General features: G+C 43.8%; 1 protein-coding gene and 1 long non-coding RNA gene across 3 annotated transcripts in view; one reads left to right on the top strand and one right to left on the bottom strand.

Annotated features, from left to right (window-relative positions):
- ASTN2 (astrotactin 2) overlaps positions 1-20,532 on the top strand; it is a 1,362,231-nt gene that overhangs the window by 890,216 nt on the left and 451,483 nt on the right. For both annotated transcript variants that reach the window (XM_030207207.1, XM_030207206.1), the window contains one exon: positions 20,116-20,249. In XM_030207207.1, coding sequence (XP_030063067.1) covers positions 20,116-20,249 — 134 coding nt within the window. The remainder of the gene's footprint in view (positions 1-20,115; positions 20,250-20,532) is intronic.
- LOC115472784 overlaps positions 1-20,532 on the bottom strand; it is a 477,801-nt gene that overhangs the window by 141,819 nt on the left and 315,450 nt on the right. The window lies entirely within an intron of this gene.

Genomic DNA, 20,532 nt, shown 5'->3' with positions numbered 1-20,532 from the left:
TTGGTATGCCTAGTACTGGATTTGGGGGGGGGGGGGGGTGTTAAAAAATGACCGGCCCCCGGGTGTCAACTACCCTAGCTACACCACTGCCAGGCAGGTTTGATTTTTGAGGGTCATGTCACAGCTCACAATGTCAGTGTTATCATGGTGTTGGTAGATCATTTGAGGTCAGCCTCCATAGAGGAAATTTGCAGAGCTGCAACATAAACAACTATTCATAAATCCACAGTCCACTATTGTTTAAAGAAGTACTCCCCATGCAACAATAAGTTTAGCCGGTCACTCTTTCAGAAACTCTTTGGGGATTAGAATCCAACTTTATGTCTCTTAGGCACATTCCACCCAATATTCAAAAGGTTTTAACCATGGCTGTAAGAGGCTCAGACATTGCTTACTGCTGCAGGCTAAATATCAGGTGGATTCTTTTCATTTCAGGTTGCTTTTGGAACAGGAAAAGAAGAAGGAAATGCTACAACAGCTACTTGCCACCAAAAATAATTTGGTGACTACCTACTGCAGCATCTTGTTATGTTTTGTCCTTTTTCTGCAGAAGACAGCTAGGGAGTCCCATCTTACTTGTCCTCAGAGACAGCAAATTACTTAACTGTAGCAGGTTTCTCCATGGACAAGAAGATGCAAGTCCACATACCTGCCCACCTCCTCAAGGAGTTGTATTCTACTCAAGCTGAAAAAGTAGACTGAGGCAGTTCCGCCCAACATTAGGAAGCAAGAAATGGTGTACATGTGTAGTGAAGTAGTGCAAAAGATTTTAGTAATAACTAAGATGGAAAGCTTTCCCTCAGGGGCTCCATTGGTGTGTTCACTAATGCTGTGAGGAGTTGTATCCTACTATCCATGGAGAACACCTGCTACAGGTAAGTAACTTATTTTTATTCCCCTCCCCCCCTCACTTGATCAAATTATGCCTCTGAGAATATCTTAATTTGTTGTGGTTGAAAGTATTCACATGATGAAACTATGCATGTACTTTCGGCCATCTGAAGATACACTTAGGTGAATTCAGCTCTTCTCATGGTGTAAACTCTATTTGTTACCTGCACAGTTTCCAACTAAAGCTTTTGGAAATTTGTTCCCTGTGTTGATCCTAGAAAATGACAGCAGGTAAAGACCAGTCTGCTGACCCACATCAACTAATAAGCTCTACAATCCCTTCCTCTTTCTTAGAGATGCTCTGTGCTTTTCCCATACTTTCTGGAATCCAGACACAGTTTTCACATTCACCACCCTTTCCATAAAGGAGTATTCTCTTAGATTATTCCTGGATCTTTTCCTTTGTGCCCCCTAGTTCCACTGTTTCCTTTCAGTTGAAAGAGGTCTGCCTCCTGTACATTTATGACACTGAGGTATTTAAATGTCTCTAACTTATTTCCCCTATTCCACCTTTCTTCCAAAGTATATCTAATGAGATCTTTAAGTCTGTTACGATATGCTTTATGATGACGATAGTGACCATTTTAATAGCTGCCTTTTGGACTGATTCCATTCTATTTATATTTATTTCAAGTTATGGCCTCCAGAACTGTTCACAGTCTGGCCGATATTCAAAGCAGTTTAAGTGAGAAGGAGAAGCTCACGTGAATCACCTGTAGCTGCTGAGCCCCCAATTTTCAGCGGCAGTAAACCGGGCACTTCCACTGAATATTGGCACTGATCTCTCATGTTAAAATGTCACATCTGTGGTTGTAACCCCTCTCAGGCTTACCTTATTTCTGGCAGTCAGCTTCTAAGCTGGCTTCTGTCTGGGCTTTCTAAGTTAGCTCTGTTTCTGTCTCTGTGTGCTGGCTGCTTCCAGCATGGCTCTGATTGCTCCTTTGTGTGGCACCTGTGTATGCTGAGCCTCTCTATGTTTCAGTATGCTTTCTGCCTGCTTCTTGGTTTGTGCTCCCTTCGCCCTCTGGTGGCCAGACCTGGTGGCTGCATTGGATTGTCTGTGTGCTGTTTCCCGTTCCAGACTTCAGCGTAGTCCAGTCCGGATCTTCCGGCCTGCCAGACTTGCTTGTCTTGTTTGAGCCTGCACAGCATCTGTAGCTGCCTGGTGATTGCTGCAGCTGAATCTCAGCTGCTGCTGGGCTTATTAGCCACTTGGAAACTCTCTGCTTTGCCTTTGCATCGTCTAAGGTCCCTGGTATGTTGGGGTGCTGGTGCACTTCTGCCTAGTCCAGTTTATAGTCTGTAATTCTTGCCTGATTCTAGTTTAGTCTTTGTGTAGCTTCTTGTTCTGTATTGCTTGTTTCCCAGTCTTGTTTCTTGTTTGTATGTCTTTGTCTAGTTCTTAGTTGCCTGTGTTTCTTGTTCAGTGGCTGCCTGGTAGCTTTCAATTCTGTCTCCTGTCTATCAATGTTTGTTCCCTGTTTCAGTGGCTGCTTGCAGCTTTCAGTTCTGTCTCCTGTCTATCAGTGTTTGTTTCCTGTTTCAGTGACTGCTTGCAGCTTTCAGTTCTGTCTCTTGTCTGTCTGAGAGTCCTAGTCTAGTATTCTGCCTAGCCTCCCTGTGTATTCTAGTCCCTGTGTGTATCCTGCTGGTATCCAGTTCCGGCCCTGTCCGGCAAGTCCTGCCGGCCACCTGCACCCAGGGGCTCAACTCCTGGGGAAGGGTGGCCAGGTGCAGGTGAAGTCTAGCCGTCCCTGTCAGAGTTCTGTCTTATCCCTGTGTGGGGTGGTTTTGCCTGCCACTGCTGCTCCTCGGCAGTGGCCCAAGGGCTCAAGATCCTAGTTCCTGCGTTGGAAAGCCTGACATAAAAGTAGGCATGTCAGGGGCAGTACAGGGGACAGTCTTGGGGAGGAGCCGGTGGTCATGCAGGTGCAGACAATATTCAGTGCCAGGACCCGCATAGCTAACCCTGGTCAATTTAGGACAGCTAAACCTGTCTTACCTTGGCTAGAGTAGGAGGGTTCTGGTGGTGAATATCAGCTGGGATTTGAATAACTGTGAAAACCCTTTGTGAAGCCCTCCAAGCCCCCTATGGCATGCAGAAAGAGGCCCCTCCTCCTGTTCCCCTTCCCCCAGCCTCTGACCTGAACAATCCCCCTTCAACTCCCTTGTATGGCTCCCAAACCCCAAGGTCTTCATAGACTCCCTCTCTGGGCGTACCTCTGAGGTGGTCAAGTGGGGGTGATGAGGGCAGGAGTAAACCTTTCCTCGCTCTGGCCCCTAGCAGCAGCATCCTGAAATACCCAGTAGAGAGGTTTCAACAATGCTGAAAGTAAACCAGGTGTGCTTAATGAAAGAGCAGGATAAAGGATGCACATTATCCCTGTCAACTTCTAAGCAGCTTGTAAATCCAAGGAAAAAACACAATTTGAAGTGCCTGTATACAAATGCTAGAAGCCTAAAAAATAAGATGGAAGAGTTAGAGTATATACAACTAAATGATGTGGTAGATATAATAGGCATCTCAGAGACTTGGTGGAAAAAGGACAATCAATGGGACACTGTGTTAATAGGGTACAAATTGTATCACAATGATAGAAAGGAATACATTGGAAGGGGGGTTGCACTATATGTTAAAGAGGGAATTGTGGCAAATAAAATAAACATTCCACGTGAAACAGATAGCAGCGTGGGATCCTTATGAATAGAAATTCCATGTGTGAAGGGAAGGAGTATTTTTGTAGGGCTGTACTACCATCTGCCAGAACAGAACAAACAGACAATGAGAAAATGTATACAGAAATTAGGAAAGCTGGCAAACTGGGCAACACTATAATAACGGGTGATTTCAATTACCCCAATATTAACTGAATAAATATTACATCAAGGAGTGCCATGGAGATAAAATTTCTAGATGCAAAAAATTACTGCCTCTTGGAGCAACTGGTCCAGGAATGGACAAGAGGGGGAGCCATTTTGGATCTGGTGCTTGGTGGCGTGCAGTGCGAGAGGTGGTGGTGTTGGGTCTCCTGGGAAACAGTGACCATAACATGATCAAGTTTGAGCTACTATCTGGGATGAACCCACAAAGGAAATCTACTATAGCTGTATTTAATTTTCAAAAGGGGTGACTATAATAAAATGAGGAAAATGGTTAAAAAAAAGCTAAAAGGATTGGTTGCAAAGATTAGGACACTAAATTAGGCATGGATGTTATTCAAAAATATTATCTTGAAAGCCTATGAAAGAGGCTATTACAGCCAAAAGATTGTCCTTTAAAGAATGAAAAAAGGACCCAATGAAGAAAATAAGAAGAAACATAAGCACTGGCAAGTCAGATGCAAAGCATTAATAAAGAAGGCTAAAAGAGAATATGCACAGGCTAAAACTCACAGTAACAACTTTTTCAGATACATCAGAAGGAGTAAAAGGGGAGAGAGGACAAGGCCATAACAGAGAAACTGAATGAATTCTTTGCTTCAGTCTTTACAGGAGAAGATGTAAGAGATCTGCTGTACCAGAAATGGTTTTCTAGGGTGATGATGTGGAGGAACTGAAAGAAGTCTCGGTGAACCTGGAAGGTGTACTAAGCCAAATCGACAAATTAAAGAGTAGTAAATCATGTGGACCTGATGGCATACATCCAAGGGTACTCAAAGCACTCAAGCATGAAATTGCTGATGTACTGTTAGTAATATGTAACCTGTTAAAATCATCCATAATACCTGAAGATTGGAGGGTGGCCAATGTGACACCGATTTTTAAAAGGGTTCCGGGGTGATTTGGGATATTACAGAAAAGTAAGCCTGACTTCTGTGCCAGGCAAAATAGTAGAAACTGTTATAAAGAATAAAATTACAGAACACATAAACAAACATAGTTCAATGGGACAGAGTCAGCATGGGTTCATCCAAGTGAAGTCTTGCTTCACCAATTTGTCTTCGATTTTTGAAGGCATGAATAAGCATGTGGATAAAGGTGGGCCGGTTGATGTAGTGTATCTAGATTTTCAGAAAGCTTTTGATAAAGTTCCTCATTAGAGACTCCTGAGAAAATTAAAGAGTCATGTAATAGAAGGCAAGGTTCTGGTGTGGATTAGGAATTGGTTATTGGACAGAAAACAGAGGGTAGAGTTAAATGGTCATTTCTCTCAATGGAGGAAAGTGAACAGTGGAGTTCCGCAGGGATCTGTACAGGGACCGTGCTATGTAACATATGTATAAATTATATGGAAATCGGAACAACAATTGAGATGATAAAATTTGCAGACTATTCAAGGTTGTTAAAACACATGCAGGCTGTGAAAAATTGCAGGAAGGCCTTAGGAAATTGAAAACTAGGCATCCAAATGGCAGCTGAAATTTAATGTGGACAAATACAAGGTGATGCACATTGGAAAGAATAATCTGATGTCATGTCCACTACCTCAACACATGCGGCGTCCTCGGGCTGCGTGGGGGTCCTATCGACACGCACACTTGACTGGCACAGCCCTGAGCCATGTGTGTGTAGTTCTTCTCCTGCTGCAGGCTCTTTGATTGCTTTGCTTCCATGCACCTGGGTCTGCTCTCTCTCTGCCTGGCTTCCAGGCTCCTTGATTGCTTTGCTTCCACCCACCCGTGTCTGCTCTCTCTCTCTCTCTCTCTCTCTCTCTCTCTCTCTCTCTCTCTCTCTGCCTGGCTTCCCTTGCTTCTCTCCTATTGGTCTTCCGGTTCCTCTTTCCCCTGCTCTTGTCCTATGTCTGTGCTCCTTCTCCCTGCTGGTCCCTGCTGATGTCAGACGCCAACAGTTTATCAGCTGAGCTCTTCCTGGACTCCATGCTTCGGCTTCTACTTTGGTAGGTGTTACTTGCTCAGTAGTGTGCTTCTTCTCTACTTTGTCCCTTGTTGCTGAATTTGCATGTACCTGGATTACTCTCTTGACCTGCTGCCTGCCTACTGACTTTGCCTGTACCTGGATTACTCTCTTCACCTGCTGCCTGCCTACTGACTTTGCAAGTACCTGGATTACTCTCTTGACCTGCTGCCTGCCTATTGACTTTACCTGTGCCTGGATTACTCTCTTGCCTGTTGTTTGCCTGTTGACATTGCCCATACCTCGATTACTCCCCTGCCTGCTGCTTGTCTGGCCGTCATGTTCACCACCCCGCTTCCTGCTCCGTCTCGTAAGCCCTGCAGGCCGCTCGAACCTAGGGGCTTAACCTCTGGGGAATGGCGGTCAGCACAGGTGAAACCTGGGGTTGTCCAGCCGCCAACCAGAACCTAGTCTGAGTACCAGGCTCAGCAGCGCTCTACTTGGTACAAGAACTCACAAGTCTGACAGTAAGCCAAAACCATGAGTTCGCCGGACAAACTCGACCTGTCCGAGTTGGCCCAGGTTCTTCAGCAGCAACAGGCCCAGCTAAATCGTCTGTCTGGAGTTCTACAGGATGTGTGTTCCCAGATGTTAATCCCAACGACCGCCTCCTGCTGCGTCGTCCGGATCGGTGTTCCCAACTCCAGGGTTGTGGCTTCCTGAGCGTCCCCGGTTCGACGGCACGCCTTCTGCTTGCCGAGGGTTCCTCAACCAATGTCTTATGCTGCTTGAAATGCAACCAGCAGCCTTTTCTACGGATAGACTCAAGATAACCTATATCATCTCTCTCCTCTCCGGATCCGCCTTGGCTTGGGCCTCTCCTCTCTGGGAGCAATGGGACCCTTTACTTACTGATCTTGGAGAAATTCTTCGTCGCTTCCGGTTAGTTTTCGATGGGCCGGGACAGCCCTCCTCTGCAGCCGCAGAACTTCTACGAATTCAACAAGGCAATTGTTCTGTTGGTGCTTATGCCATTCACTTTCGAACCCTAGCTTCAGAGGTAAGATGTAACCAAGAGGCCCTTACGGCCATTTTCTGGCAAGGACTCAATGACCGGATTAAAGATGAATTGGCCGGCTGGGAACTTCCGAATGCTTTGGATGCTCTGATCACCCTCTGCGTCCGTATCGACGTACGGTTTCAAGAAAGGTCACTGGAACACTCTACTCAGTGCCGGTCTCAAAGACCATCTCCTTGAACGCCGCACCCTTCTTCCAAAGGTGTGACAAGCTCTACTTCTGGAGTCCCTGAAGAACCAATGGTTATTGGACGGCATTGCCTCTCTGAGAAGGAGAGGGCTCACCGTTGGGACAATCAACTTTGCCTCTACTGTGGGCAGGCTGGCCACTTCCTAAGACATTGTCCGAACAAACTGGGAAATGCCATGACCCAGGGTCACTGAAGGGGTGGCCCTGGGCCGTTTTTCACCTCTTCCAGATAATCTTTTCTCCGTCCCTATTTTCCTGCGCTGGAAAGAACTCTGTATTAACACTGTGGCTTTGATTGATTCTGGAGCTGGAGGAAATTTTATTGATGCCAGTCTCCTATTCCAGCTAGGAACTCCCTCGATTGCCTGTAAACCAACGTTACACGTGACCTCCATTCAGGGACTAACTCTACCCTACTCTATTACCCATGTCACACTGCCGTTGCAGATGCATGTCGGAATTTTACCTAAGGAAGAAATTCAGCTTCTGGTTCTTCCTCAGACCATCCATCCTGTTATTTTGGGCCTGCCCTGGTTATGACAACACTCACCTAATATCAGCTGGACCACTAATGATATCGGCAGTTGGGTTTCCCAATGTTTTTCTACCTGTCTCACACCAGTGGTTCCTTCTCCGAGGATTATTACTGCCTCCCCAGGGCTCTTGCTGCCCTGTGATGCTTCCCTTCCTGTGGAATATCATGATTTCCAGGATGTCTTCAATACTCAGAAGGCTGATTCTCTTCCTCCGCATCGTCCTTTTGACTGCCCCATTGAATTGCTTCCCGGAAAAACTCCACCTTGGGGCCGGCTGTATACCCTCTCCCGGGAGGAATCTACTGCTATGCAGGAGTACATTCGCGAAAACCTCCAAAATGGCTTCATCAGACCCTTCTCATCTCCAGCGGGGGCAGGTTTCTTTTTTGTGACCAAGAAAGATGGCTCTCTGCAACCCTGTATCGACTACCGGGGTCTTAATGAATACAACCATTAAGAATTGGTACCCACTTCCCCTTATTCCGGAGCTTTTTGACCGTCTGCAGTGAGCATTTATCTTTACCAAGCTGGATCTCCGAGGCACCTACATTCTGGTCCGAATCCGCCATGGGGACGAATGGAAGATAGCTTTTAATACTCATGAAGGACATTTCGAATATCTAGTTATGCCGTTCGGCCTTTGCAATGCTCCAGTGGTTTTTCAGGAATTCATAAGCTTCATTTTTCAAGATCTTCTGTACTCCTCAGTAATAGTTTACCTGAATAATATTCTGTTTTTTTCTGCTTTTGTTCAGGACCACCCTCATCCAACTGGATCTAAAGATGCATGCAGCTTTCACAGCGCGCTGCACGACGAGGATGAAAAAGTTAAAGATTGCGGCTGGGCTGGCGGGGGGTTGGGGTCCCCCGCCAGCTGAAGCAATATTTTAAAAAGCCGGAGGAAGCAGACCTCGGGGTAGGTGACGGCGGTAGGCGGGGGAGGGAGGGAGTGTTAACGGCGGTAGGGGGGGTTGACGGCGGTAGGGGGGGTTGACGGCGGTAGGGGGGGGTTACGGCGGTAGGGGGGGCTGACGGCGGTAGGGGGGGCTATAATGTGCCCCTCACTCTAGCCCCTGCCCCCCCTACCGCCGAACCTCAGATACACCCCTGCTATGCTCTCCTCTCATTTTAAATCTTTCCAGCTCTACACAAGCCTGTACTTGTGGAACTTGGCGGGCAGTATGTCTGATCTGGCAGGCCGAATCATTTTGCCAGTTGGTCAAGCAGCAGAAGGTGTGTAGAAATTTCTTGGCCAGGGTCGCCTATGACACCTTTGATGTTGTGTTCAGGATCTCTGCCCAGAGTATAGCAATGTTCAGACTCCCTTGGCTGCATGTCTTTGACACTACTGCATCTTCCTCTTCATCTAGGAAGATTTTGGGCAAGTTGAAGAGGGACCCCTACTACTCTCAGAGATGTAGGTACGCCCCTTATTCTCACCAGCCTCAGCAGGCTTATTCCCAGCGTGCTTGTTCTCACCAACAGTGTACACCTAAGGCCCAGCCAGCTCCCCAGTCAAAGTCATGGACTAGCTTTTGACTGACTCTAGCAGAGCATAGCCACAGTAAAGGTAACCATCCCAGATGACATACTGGTCAGGGGGAGGCTAATGATGGATGCATCCCACCTGGGGTGGGGGGGGGGGGGGCTTATTTAGATGGACTTCACACCCAAGGGATTTGGTCAGCTCAGGAATCAGACCTTTAGACCAACCTCCTGGAGCTACAGGAAATCTGGAACACTCTAAAGGCTTTCAGAGATCGGCCGTCCAGCCAAATTGTACTCATTCAAACAGACAATCAGGTTCCAGTGTACTACACCAACAAGCAGGGGGAGGGGGGGTACCAGATCACACCCACTGTTTCAGGAGGCTGTCTGGATGTGGCATTGAGCACACCAGCATGGGATTCTTGTCAAGGTCACTTACTGGGTGGACAAATCCAACTGCCTGGCTGACAGACTAAGTAGGGTTGTACAACCACATGAATGGTCACTCAACATAGGCATTGCCTGCGAGATCTTCCAAGGGTGGGGCATTCCTTCGGTGGACCTCTTTGCCACTCAACTCGATCACAAAGTCCCTTAGTTCTGTTCCAGGCTCCATGCCTGAGACAGACTAGTGTTGGATGCTTTCCTCCTTCATTGGGGGACCGGCCTTCTATATGCATACCCCTCTGGTGGGGAACACTTTTTAAATTCAAGCAAGATCAATGAACCATGATCTTGATTGCTGCATAGTAGCTCAGGCAAATATGGTTCCTACTTCTTCTGTAGTTGTGCTCAGAAGAACCGTGAAGATTGGAGTATTTTCCAATCCTCATCATGCAGAACGAGCAATCTCTTTTGCATCCCATCCTCCAGTCTCTGGTCCTCTCAGCCTGGATGATGAGAGCTTAGAATTTGCTTCCTTGCATCTTTCTGAGGATGTCTTCCAGGTCTTTCTGGCTTCCAGGAAAGATTCCACAAAGAGGTATTACTTATTCAAGTGGAGGATGTTTGCTGTCTGATGTAAGGGAAATTCCCTAGATCTTCTTTCTTGCCTTACACAGACTCTGCTTGAATACCTTCTACACCTCTCTGAGTGTCTCAAGACCAACTCTGTAAGGGTTCACCTTAGTGCAATTAGTGCTTTCCATCACTGTGTAGAGAGTAAGCCTATCTCTGGACAGTCTAGTTGTTTGCTTCATTAGAAGTTTGCTATTGACAAAGCTCCCTGTTAAACCTCCACCTGTGTCATGGGACCTCAACGTCATCCTCACCCAGCTGATGACAGCTCCTTTTTAGCCACAGGATTCCTGTCATCTGAAGTACTTGACCTGGAATGTTCTGATTTTGGTGGCTGTTACTTCAGCTTGCAGGGTCAGTGAGATTCAGGCCCTAGTAGCAATTCCTCCTTATACTAAATTTTATCATAACAGAGTAGTTCTCCGCACGCACCCTAAGTTCCTGCTTAAGGTTGTGTCAGAGTTCTGTCTGTACCAGTCGATCATTCTTCCAACATTCTTTCCCAAACCACATTTCTGAGTCTCCTGAAGAAGCGGATTGTGGAAAATGGCCCATGTCGGTACCCAGCTTTTCTGTACTCTAAAGCTTTAATCTGCTATGATAAGTACTTTTTGCATTTTCTTTCTAAAAAAGAGATGCTATCGTGCTTATATAAGAAGCTCTTTTTGTGTTTTGGATGTCTGAAAACTGGCATTTAGATATTCATATTGCATAACACTGCATATGGCAAACGGGATTGCTGTGGGTGTGTTTTGGTCAGAACTAGGGAAGGGCCAAATTGCAGAAGGAGAAGGGACATTCATGTTTACAAGATGGATGTCCGTATTTAGACCTGGTACTTGGCACATCCAGGTTACAGAAAGGTGCTCTGACTGAGCAGTTCTCCACTGAATGGAGATATAGGAAGTCACAGTAGGTATTTTTTTGTCCCTGCTCACAATTAACAAAAAAAACCCAAAAATTACAAAAAGCCACATTGAGACTTAAATCGGCAACCTCTGGATCTCTGCTGGCTGATTTAACCATTCGGCTGTTCCTCCACATGGATGTCTGTGCGGCCATTTTATAAAATGCACATTCCTGTGCTGCCACCCAGAGTTCCATGTCTCTCATTTTGCCTGTTCATAATTCGGACATTTCCACCATATGTATGTCCATCTCACTTTAAAACAGAATTTAAGACTTTCCTATTTCAAGATGCTTATACTTAATTTCGTTCCAGGTAAGATTACTTTACCTGGTGAACAGCTTTCCCCTCCATATTGTTTTTTTCCCGTTTCCCCCTCTTTTCTATTTATATTGTAGTTCTACCATGATTCCTTATGTTTCATGCTAGTAATGTATGTTGGTTTTCTTTTCTTTTCTCTCTTTTCTTTTTAGATTGTAGGCTGCTCAGATGATGTGCTCTGTTAAGTGGTATATAAAATCTTAAATAAAATTGAAACTTGATGTGTAATGGACATCTATTTGTGATGTACTGACTGGGACATTCATATTCTGAGCTGGATGTCCTTTTTAAAATGCCCCTCTATACCACTAACTTCAATGCAACGATTACATGATAGAGGTATATAAAATAATGAGTGGACTGGAACAGTTGGATGTAAAGCGTCTGTTCACGCTTTCCAAAAATACTAGGACTAGGGGGCATGCGATGAAACTACAGTGTAGTAAATTTAAAACAAATCGGAGAAAATATTTCTTCACCCAAGGCATAATTAAACTCTGGAATTCGTTGCCGGAGAACGTGGTGAAGGCGGTTAGCTTGGCAGAGTTTTAAAAGGGGTTAGACGGTTTCCTAAAGGACAAGTCCATAAACCACTACTAAATGGACTTGGGATAAATCCACAATTCCAGGAATAACATGTATAGAATGTTTGTACGTTTGGGAAGCTTGCCAGGTGCCCTTGGCCTGGATTGGCCGCTGCCGTGGACAGGATGTTGGGCTCGATGGGCTCTTGATCTTTTCCCAGTGTGGCATTACTTATGTACTTATGTACTCTGTTAAGAGTAATTCTGGTGACCTTTCTTGATCTGGCAATCTCTCAACTTTATTATAAGCATTATAAATCATTATATAAATCATACTAATATTGTTTATTGTTTTGTGAAATATTTTAAGCTACAAGGTGCTTAGTGGTATGTGATTTATCCTCTGCCTTCCAACATATTGTTTTCCTGCATTATTATGTGGCTGAGCTATTCAAGACTATACTGCTTATTCAATTTTGCAAAAAAAAAAAAAAAAAAAAAGGAGAGAGGGGAGGAGGCATACTTAACCATTGCTTTATTTGCTTGAGTTGAATAAACAGAATAGCTTCATATCATGTGATGAAGTCCAGATGTGATCTGTGAATCATACTCTGTCCTAACAATATGCTTTTTAATAGATTTAATGTATGGGGTTTTATGATCCTTTACATCTTGCTTGTGTCAAAACAAATGAAGTAGCTGTGCTAATGATGGAACCATGTATTCATTGTGTGTGGAGAGGGAAAGGGGGAAGGAAAAGAGTCATATCAATTATTCAGAACAAATCAGAATGCTGCTCCTATGATTCATAGTCCCACGTATTTTATGACATGATTTGTTGTTTAGAAAATATGTGTTCAGAGCCAGGTGGTGTTCTATGTATCCCACAGCACAAAAGAACAAAATATGATTCAGATATTTTTAGATGAAAAAGAAATGTGGTTAAGAGTGGTAAACAGCAGCAAAGGACTCTAGGATTCTTTTTTATATTTGAAAACAACGTAGAAACAGAGAAAAATGAAGGGAGATAAAGATCATAGAGCTCATTTTCAAAACAGAAAAACAGCACAAAGAGGCATTTGGACTTTTTTTTCCCCCCTAAAACATCCAGGTCGCTATTTTTGAAACCCATTTTAAGATGTTTTTATATGCAATTCATCTGAAGTGTATCCAAATCACTAGGGGGTGTGTTGGGGGCATGTCGGAGGTGGGATTTGGGTGTTCCTACACTTGGACATTTTTCTGCCGTAATGGAACAGAGCAAAAACGCTGAGAGCTAAAGCCTAGACTTTTTGGACTAGATCTGTTTTAATAACAATTAAGTCATAAAAAGGTGTACCAAATGGCCACTGGAGGGATTAAGGCATGGCCCCCCCCCCTCCTTTCTCCCCCAGTGGTCACCTAACCCCTCTCACCCCCAAAAGATGTAAAAGAAACAATACATACCAGGCTCTATGACAGCGTCAGATGTTATCACCATTTCCATTAGAGAAGCAAGCAGGTCCCTGGAGTAGCCTAGTAGTCGATGCAGCACACTGTAGAGAAGGGGACCCAGGCCCATAACCCACTGTGTTACACTTGTGGTAGAAAGTATGAACCCTCCAAAACCCACCAAAAACCTACTGTTACCCAAAATCTTTCTGTTATTACTAAATGTATACCTTCTCATGCATTCCCACTATTCATGATGTATTGTAAGCCACATTGAGCCTGCAAAGAGGTGGGAAAATGTGGGATACAAATGCAACAAATAAATATAGGTGATACTTGCATATATAAGGGCTATTGTAGTGGTGTTCAGTTGGGTACTGTAGGTTTTTGGTGGGTTTTGGAGGGCTCACTACAAAATGTAAGGGAGTAATGGTGAGGTAGGTACCTGGGACCTTTTATGTGACGTCCACTGCAGTGTCCCCTATGGTGCCCCATTGCTCTGCTGGGGTTTCTGTGTGGCCAGTCTACTAAGAATGCTGATTCCTCCTACATCCTAAAGGCTTGGTTTTGAGGGGGGGGGGGGTTCAAAATAATTCAAAAAGATAGACGCATTGAGCAAAATGTCTAGGAAATGACCATTTTCAGAAAAAAAATGATAGACTTTTTTCAGGTTCGAAAATGGCCATGTTCAATACTGGATTTTGAACGTTTTCTGCAAAACATCCAAAGTTGGATTTAGATGTCATATTGAAAATGCCCCTCCACATGTCTTATCCAGTCTGCCCATCCATGCCATCTACTATCCCTTCATCTCCTTTAGAAATCCTATGTACTTGTCCCAAAGTGGGGAAAGCAAGCAGAGCATGGCTCGTGGAATTCTTTCCAACCTGTGTTTATGTGTCTATGCATGTTCACATATCTGTGTTTGTGTGTGTATTGTTTTGTATGTGTTTTCCATATGTGATGTGTGTACCTTTGTTTTGTATATTTACCTATTTTGCTTGTGTACGTTGTGTGTGTGTGCGTGTGTGCGCTCGCGTACATCAGACCTGTGGATTCGGAGTCAGAATCGTGGACTCACTCAGAGTCAGAAGCAATTTTGGGTGGAGTCAAAAGCAGTAGAAATGTATCGACTTCAACTTCAAATGGGCCCGTATTCAGATTGCAGTGATCAGCATTTGCTGACCGCTGCTGATGTTAAACCTGGAAAATCAGTGCTGGGCCATGTCCGGGCACCGGCATTGAATTTCTGGGTTTCCAGAGCTGGCTAACGCATATCCAGTTAAGTGTGGTCCTCTTTATGCGGTTGACCTGGTCGGTTAAATGCTGAATATAGGCAGTTAACAGGCCAAGTGCTGACTCCACTCATGAAACGCCTCCAAAATAGTTGGTTTTTAGTTTGAAGGTAACCAGTTATTTTCAGTGGCAGTAACTGGTTAAGTGCTGCTGAAAATTAGCAGTTAGCCCCAAAGAGCTGATTTAACTGGCCAGGAACCATTTCTGGCTGGTTAAATCATTTTGAATATCGACCCCATATATTATTTTGTTCAGGTTCTTTGTTCAGACTTCAAATAAATGTATTTTATTGTCTATTAGTGCTAATTCTGTATATAAAGAAATATCCTGTTTCTGTAATTAATCAATTCTCTTAGATTTACTTTAAACAATATGAGTTGGGGTTGAAGGTTTGGTGTACTGACTCCACAGCCCTGGTGTGCATGCTTCCATGTGCATGTTTATGTGTATGTATGGATGGATGTGTTTGTGTGAATATGTGTGTATTTGTGTTGGCTTTCTGTGTGTGTATGATCAGGAGAGAAGAAAAGAAAAGAAAAGAAAAGAGGGAAGGGCTGCTTGAAAGGTGCAGTTCTTTAATCATTATGTTATGGTTGATCAGTGTATGCTGCAGCAGTTGGAATGCTTCTCCCATGGAAATGTATTGAGACTTTTATTTTTGGGGGGGGGGGGCATGCTTCATTTCTCTTCTGTCACTCAATGGCACATCTCACAGAGCCCCCTATACATTTGGACCCAAAGTATGTATGTAGTAGTTTGGCAATGTATTCATCAAGTCCTTCCCTTAGCAACAGATATTAGTTAGCAGTACAGATAGCAACCAATAAGAAAACTGTATGATTTAGTCAGCACTTTTCACAGTAGAATTAATACAGAAAATGAAATAGAGATCAGAATAACTAAAATGTATCTCTTCAGAGATAAGGAATTGTTTGTAATCCCTGCATGTATGTATCTGTAGTGTTTTCTGTATCTGTGGGGGCATAATTGGGAGTAGTGGTGGTGGTGAGGATATTTGTGTGGGTGGAGCAATTTGCAGGGTGTGCAAGGCGGTAGTTTTAGAAGTGGAGGGCATTTGGGGCACGTTGGTAGTTATTGGGTTTGAGGAAGGAGGAGTTATCTAACTGCTATGCTTCAGGGCATGTACTGTAAGTTTCTATGTTACAGAAGTTGGAATTGCTTCTCCCTTAGAAATGGTCTGATCTGGCCTATTTTCAAACTTGGTATGTCTTACTGGGTTTTCTCACATGCCAAGTTTCAAACCATGCTGTTACATTTTTGAACAGTTTTTTTTTTTAGCCTCCACATATAGAGGAAAAGTTCATAGTCTGTTATTGAGATGGACATGGGGGAAGCCACTGCTTGGTAGCATGGAATGTTGCTACTAATTGGGCTTCTGCCAGGTATCTGTGACCTGGATTGGCCGCTGTTGGAAGCAGGATACTGGGCTAGATGGACCATTAGTCTGACCCAGTATGGCTATTCTTATGTTCTTGTGACAGACAGACAGACATTCTCAACCCTTTAGTAAGTTTCATGATGGACAAGAGTTCATCCAGTTCCTGTTAGGGATCAAAAATATTCAGCACATTTTTTTTCTCAGAGTCCCAAAGACATTTTTCTACCCAAATAAAAAAGTTATATCTGACAATTTGCATTGATTGACTGCTTGACATTTTGAGATAAAGGGTAAGGTCAAATGATGTCTTTATCTTTGCTTTTATTTTAGCTGAGCATAATGGTTCTTGCTGCATTTATCTCCTCACTGCAGGTTTTAGGTGAATCAGCCAGTCTGTCTGACATGTTTATCTTTTTTAAGATCTCTCTTCTCTTATGCTTCCACAAAGTAGTAGAGATGTGGGAATGCCTGTAAGGCCTGCACTCTTAGCAACCAACTTAAAGAGGAAATTACAGTAAGATATAAACACAGATATGTCATGCAACATTCTTGTGAGCTGCTCTTTATGTTCAGTTTTGGCTCCTCCCCCTTCTACATGCACCTCCATTTACGCATAGACATGAATTTTTGTAAACAAAATAGTAGCATACTTAGGAGCAGACAGTCAGTTGAGCATACAGTTTCTCTCCCATCCTTTTGTTTGACGTCAGTTCACTACATTACTATAAACAAATCTTGGCAAATTGAATCGAGGTTGCTTCAGAGTTGGCGGGCCATTGTTTCTGTGTATAACTGTGTTACCGCGATGAAGGCAGCCCTGGCTAATGAGTAGAATTCAAGGATGAATTGATTGCCTAACCTTGTTTTGTTAAAGGTTGACACAAGGCAGATCACAGAATGCTACCTGCACTATCAAATTAACGACAGCATGGTATTTACCGTAAAATAATAATAATAATAATGAAATGCTTAGATTGAATTTATCCAAAGGGCACAAACACATGGATAAGCTTTCTTTAGCTACAGCTTGTGTTTCAGAAGTATTGATCAGACTAGGTCATTCAGTTCTCCTCAGCTTTCCCTCCCCTTTATCCCTTTCCAGGCAATAAGATGAGTACGCAAGTTATTCTCTAACCCAGAGGCTCGTTCCAGCAGCAGCACAAAGCATATCAACCTCTGGAAATGCTTGTTTCTAGTGTGGTAGCATATATAGTATCAAGTTCAATTGAACTTGAGCTTCACAGATAAGGCTGTCTACAATGAGAAGAAAATTACAGTCAATTGGGGAGAGGGTGGAGACAAGTTGACAGAGGGGCACAGATTGAAGAAATTTTGAGTTAATGCTTATAGATTTTCACTATTCATGCAACATAATTTGGAAACCTATTTCCAGTGATAAGTGTAACCCTGGGCATATCTCAAGTTCAATTCCACCCCGGGGTTTCGCTCACACCACCCGGGACTGGGGTTACACAAACAGAATACTTCAGCACACACAAAGCTCCCACTGGCTGGCTCATTCGAGCTCAGTGCAGGCCGGGGCACTCTCTCTCTCTCGAAGATTAGTCAGCAGTCTCAATTTTGAACTTCAACATGCTTTACTAACAATAACTTGAAAAAAAAAAACAGTTCATAAACTCGTCAACTTGTTTTGTACAATTCAGGGTGTTTTTTCTTTAGATGGTCAGCACAGCACAAAACATAGTCTCCACATAATATCAGGGCTTTCAAACTCACAGTTCAATTCTGTCTTAAATCTCCTCTATTGCAAACCAGAACAAAGTATTTATCAATTTCCTCTATTTGCAACCAGACTATCAGCATGTGGTAATCTCCGCACTGATTCCTAGCAGTCCTCAATCATCTCCACATAATCTCTTCAGTTGTTCTCTGTCCCATCCTGGAAGAGGGGTCATTCACACATGCCATGAAAATCCTGCCAGATGTGAGGCACAGCCACTCCCACTTCTCCTGCCTGGGGTATATTGCCCCCCCCCCCCCAAGCACTCCTTCTTTTTCCCAATTTGGGAACTCCCTTCAGGCACTCGCTGCTGTGTAACAGAGGCTTTCAATCACCACACACTGCAAACTTCTCCTGCTTTGGTTCCCAGGACTTACCTCTCAGTGCTGTGGGTCTCGGCAGGGAGTGGGCTACCAAAGACCAGAATTTTCTCCAAGCAATCTCTTTTATCAGCTTGTTCTGATTCTTCCACCAGGCTGTCAGTGTCAGCTCTGTTTGCTTAGTGACCACCCTGAAAATTCTTCTTCCCACCCTCTAAGCAGGGGCATTTCAGGGGGGGGGGGGGGGGTCACATAAGGAGGGAGCAGGGTGAGAGGGAAGACTGTATACATAAAAGCCAAGTCTAATTTTATTTCCAGCTTTAGCACTATTAGGAGGATGGTTTTCAAACTTCTAAAATTTGAAGAATAGTTAAAGTTGTAAATGGGATTTTATATCTCAAGCGTAATTTAAGAGCCTGAGAAGAACTAGAAGAGGGGCATTGCTTAGAAAAGTTGGGAGCACACTGTACTAGTCTGGTTATTTGAAAAAGACTAGTTCTTTACAGATTTGGCCAAAGCAAGATTCCCTGTTTAAATATTAATCCCTTCTTATTCTTCCCTTTATATCATCACTGTCTCAGAATAAGAAACTGAAGAGCAAAATGGAGCACTGTGCATTTGCACTTGCACAATCAACAACGTCCAGGAATGAACTCAGTTTATTACCGTGATGATGTAAACTGTTTGCGTTGACATTTGTACCACCAGAAAACATTGCTATGGTTGTGGTGCCTTTGTACACTTGCACTGATAAAATTATTCTCATACATATGTTGATGCATGTGGTTATGTAGCTATAAGTTTTCATACTATCTAGGGTTGTTTTTCCATGTAAATACTCATTCAATGAGATAAAGGCTTGCTGTAGTGCTCACTGTCCGAAGGATTTTAAACTGGTGTAAAATCTGTCTTGCTTTATGAAGGCCTTGGCTATGACAAATTTGCTTCCAAAATGGGCAGATGTATGTATAGTGAGTTGGATGCTACTATTATTAATGACTGCAGCCCAGAGTAGGCGTCTGCTCTTTAAGGGGCCCTTTTATTAAAGGGCAGAAGGGTTACTATGTGGGGTAGCACGCGGCGAAACAGCACTACTGTGGGGCGTGGTCAGATGCCCTTCAGTAGTTCTGGTTTCAGCCCATGCTGTTTTCCGCACTAGAAAATAGAAATTATTTTCTAGTGCAGTGGGCAGGGAGTGGACATGCCCGGTGGTAATTGGGCAGCATACATCCATTGCCGCACGCTGCCCGATTACCACCAGATTAGTGCATGAGCCCTTACTGCTAAGTAAATAGGTGGCGGCTCAGACAGAAATGACTGCACGCTAATTGTGAAAATAGCGCACTCTCATTAAGGACGCCAATGTAAATAAAGGCTTTTTATGGCCGCGGTAAAAAAGTGGCTTCAGCGCACAGAATTCCACATGCCAACACTACTGCAGGCCACATTTTACCGCAGCTCTGAAAAAGGATCCATAAGTGTCCTTTGGGTCCATAGCAGCTCACTTGTAATATTATTGCCTATGTTGCTTTGTACACAGATGTCCCTTATTTGTAAATAAGGTTTCAGGGTTAACACCATTTCCCCCAACTCCAGCACACATAAATAGACTCAGAACGGTAACTAGGCATGTTAAAACTGAGGCCATGCAATCTTATTTTGTGCCCCTTTTCACTTCTCCCTCCTACCCTGGTCCCAGTGGTTCTTCAGTCTGATTCTGAACAATCTCTCAATGCTTTTGGTTTTCAAGGTAACCAAAAAAGGGAGGTTAATTTTATTCTTATGTGAGATATGCACAGATATATTTCATGAATTTTCATGGCAGATATCTTGAACGCCAAACCCCTTTGTAGTGACTGGGGATAGGATTTGGAAAATGTAACGGGAAATTACAGGTAGTCTTATTGACAGTTTCATGAACTGGCTGTTGTGGTGGGATGAGGGATTATCTGGCGCTTTTTAACAGAGCCTAATCAGTGAACCATGCTAGCTAGGTCTAAGTTGGTCTGACAGAGAGTTAGTTCTCTACCAAAGGTGTTTCTGGCGGCACAGATAGACTGATTTGGATGTGCAATGAGAGAGTTCTCTACTAATGAGGATAAAATAGGCTAGCCTGGCCATGAAACCCTCCTGTACCTGGTTTTGTGATTACTTCCTAATAGATTTTTGTTTGTTTTTTCAGGCATTTCGCAGTGCCATGATGAGCCTATCTTGGTGCTCAGGGAAAGGAGATGTGATTGATGACTGGTGTAGGTGTGATTTAAGTGCCTTTGATGAGCATGGACTTCCAAGTTGTAGCCCTCTGCCTCAGCCGGTGTAAGTACAGCATCTGACAATATACTATGCTTTCTGTCTCACTAACTAAATATGTTCCTTCATTGGAAGGGTATATATGTGCCATTTATACTTTCAAAGTGCCTTCTGGCAACTTACCTATAGTATTGATTCTGTCTTGAGTTCTAAGCCATTCTCATTTATGACAACACAGTCTCATTCAAATAACAGGTTTTTCCCATGTTGAACTCATGGCAACATTTACATTAACCAAGGCCCATTGTTTTGTGTCATATGCTCACAATTTACAGCAGTGCTGTCCATG

The sequence above is a fragment of the Microcaecilia unicolor genome, chromosome 6 (assembly GCF_901765095.1).
Source record: "Microcaecilia unicolor chromosome 6, aMicUni1.1, whole genome shotgun sequence".
Classification (NCBI taxonomy): Eukaryota; Metazoa; Chordata; class Amphibia; order Gymnophiona; family Siphonopidae; genus Microcaecilia; species Microcaecilia unicolor.
This window is presented reverse-complemented; position numbering and strand designations above follow the sequence as displayed.